General features: G+C 36.5%; 1 protein-coding gene across 1 annotated transcript in view; it reads left to right on the forward strand.

Moving 5' to 3' along the window:
- The window catches only part of CRYZL1 (crystallin zeta like 1), a 48,559-nt gene that overhangs the window by 16,123 nt on the left and 29,581 nt on the right, over positions 1 to 2,855 (forward strand). The window contains exon 2 of the mRNA XM_019626954.1: positions 415 to 553. Within this exon, the coding sequence (XP_019482499.1) occupies positions 415 to 553 (139 nt within the window). The remainder of the gene's footprint in view (positions 1 to 414; positions 554 to 2,855) is intronic.

Genomic DNA, 2,855 nt, shown 5'->3' on the forward strand with positions numbered 1-2,855 from the left:
ACCTGCTTCCTAACCCAAGACTTGAGAGAAACAAGATGATTTTAAAGGGTGTGGGAATTGAGACCTTTTTGTACATATGTCCCTTATTCAACAATGTCCTCTCCAAACTCCCCTCACTCCATCCAGATGGGGTGACTGGTAAATTTGGGCCATAATTTCCCTTCATGCTTGGCAGAGTAAGAATGTTCAAGTATGTTAATGGTGATTTGAATGATAATACTCATACCTAAGTCCTATATGTCAACTGATTCCTCAGCAAGCCCTCGGTAGAGAAACCTATTTTGTGAAGTTATTTGCTTTGTCTTGATTCCAAAAATTGAATCATATTTGCTTTTTCTGTGGTTTGATTTTTTTTTTGCTTTTGTATAAGTCAGGATTTATTCTTGACAATAAACAGCCTTTGTCATGATTTAGCTTCTGGCAGAAATGAAGATGGAAAAGGATTTCTTTCCTGTTGGGAGAGAAATTGCTGGAATTGTGTTGGATGGTAAGTTTGCAAATGTAAATATCTATTTATTTTCTAAGGTACAGGAAATTACATGGCAGCTAATTGGTTTACTGGCACATAAAATCATACACATTTCTGTAAATATAAAATTTAATTATACAGAAATGTTTTTTTGGTTTTTTTTTAATTTTTTGTTTATTTTTTATTGGGGAACAGCCATGATCATTGGTTATACATTGCTTTCATGCTACAATGGCATAGTTGACTCTTTTAAGGAAGGGCGCACCTCACAGTAGCCCATGCGGGGATCGAACCAGCAACCTTGGTGTTATCAGCACCATGTTGTAACCAACTGAGCTCACCGGTCACCCCAGTGTTTTCCTTTTCTAAATTAAAAAGAAAAATAGAGCTTAACTGGTGTTTTATAATTAAAGAGCTAATTACACTTCAGTAAATATTTAGGAATTCTGTATTTAAATCTGGGAGTAATCATATTGAATAGAATAACTAGTGTTATCCTTGTTATGATGTTTACAAACTAGCATAAATTACTTGTGTGACTTGGCTTTGGGCTAAAATTTATATAGTAATCACATTAAATTCACATTACATTTTAAAGTTTGCCTAAAATTGAGCATTTAAAAGTTAAGTAGTTTGCTCATCTAAAAATGGGTTCTAGGGAGAAATAACCAGCAAGATTTTATGATTGCCTTAAATAAAAACATGTTTTAAGTTTTATTTAATAAATAATGGTCTTAACATGCAGGACAGTATAGCTGAGTACTTGAAATATGTAATTTGTTTCTACATAGACCTGCTGTTCATATTCACTGCTAATAGGTAGTTCATGATCAGTCAGTATCTGCTCGTTCTGCATATGTGAATGAATGAATGAATGAATGAGCGTGTAATATAATGGGCTAGACTGTTTGAGTTTTGCCTATAATTGTAACCCATAATATATTTGATACTCTTTCTCAATATAATCTTCTAAGACAGCTAAATCATAGTTTTGTTCCCTCTTCTTTCTTCTGCTCACACTGTAGGAAAAAAAAAAAAAGAAAAAAATTATAGTAGCCAGAAGATGAGTAATCATTTATTTATTCATTTATTCCATATTTAATGAGCACTTGTTAAGTGCTTAGTGTATAAAAATCATTCAGCAGCAAGGATATCATGAGCAAAGGCAGAGAAGCAAGTAATAATGTGATGTATGTAGGAAGAATGACAGAGATTGGTGTTGCTGGAGCAAAATAAGGTTTCGACAGGCCTTGGAGGTAAGGTACTTGCACAGAGAACCATTTTGTCAAGAAAATTCTCCTTCAAACGTAGAAGAATAAAAGATAGTGAACAAAATATTTTAATGATGATATGAACTTCCCCCCAAAATATGAGACAGGAAGGTAGGTAAGGGCCAGACCCATGATGAGCCTCAATTGTCAGCTTGGGTTTTAAGGGAGATTATTAGAGCAGCCACATGAACGGTAGATGTGGGGCAAACCAGGCTGCAGGTAAGAGGACTGAATGGAGTGTAGACTAATAGGCAAGAGATGACAGAGTCCATAACCTTGACTGCGGTGGCAAAGGTGAACAGGGACATATTCAAGAAATACTGAGGGAGTCAAGTCAGCAGGGCTTAATAATTGACTGGAACAGGAATTATAAACCGATAAGAGCCAGGAGTGATTTACAGGATTCTGGTAAGGTATGAATTGGTGCCACCAATTAATAAGAGGAGAGGATTTGATTTGGAGGAAGATGGTGAGTTTAGATTTATGATTGTTGAGTTCAAGGTACCTAAGTGATAGCCCAATGAAATATGTAGTAAGCAATTATGTGAGTTTAAGTTCAAAGGCGAGAGACCTATGCTGGAAGTGTATATAATATATTTGAGAGTTGTTAGCATGTAGGTTGTATTTTAAATATAGCAGAGTTGATGAACTCACCCAGAGAGGGAGTAGAAATGGAGGAGAGACATATGCATAGCACGGAACCCTTGGGGATGCCACTATTCGAGGGACAATCAAACGGAGTGTGAAGGAAGCCAAGAAAAAAGCATCAGAGTGATCTCAGGAGGAGGAGGATCAGAAGGAGAAGATAAAAGTACAATGGATCAGAAGTCCAAGTTATTGGAAGATGATGGCACAGGAGGGATCCAAAGAACAAACTGTAAAGGGAGGACTTGAAAGTAGGAATATCAGACTTAGAGTTCCTTGTTGGGTACCAAAAATGAGTTCTGGGGCCCTTTTGATGACAGAGCCTGCCAAAGAGGCCACTTCTAGATTTCAGGCTTCCACCTTACTTTTCTGCTTCACCTCAGTTTCCTTGTCTGTTAAATAGGAATGATAATGCCTACCTCATGTATAGCAGGAAGATTAAATGTGATAACACACTAAAATGCTGGACA

This window comes from Hipposideros armiger, unplaced genomic scaffold (assembly GCF_001890085.2).
Source record: "Hipposideros armiger isolate ML-2016 unplaced genomic scaffold, ASM189008v1 scaffold_695, whole genome shotgun sequence".
NCBI lineage: Eukaryota > Metazoa > Chordata > Mammalia > Chiroptera > Hipposideridae > Hipposideros > Hipposideros armiger.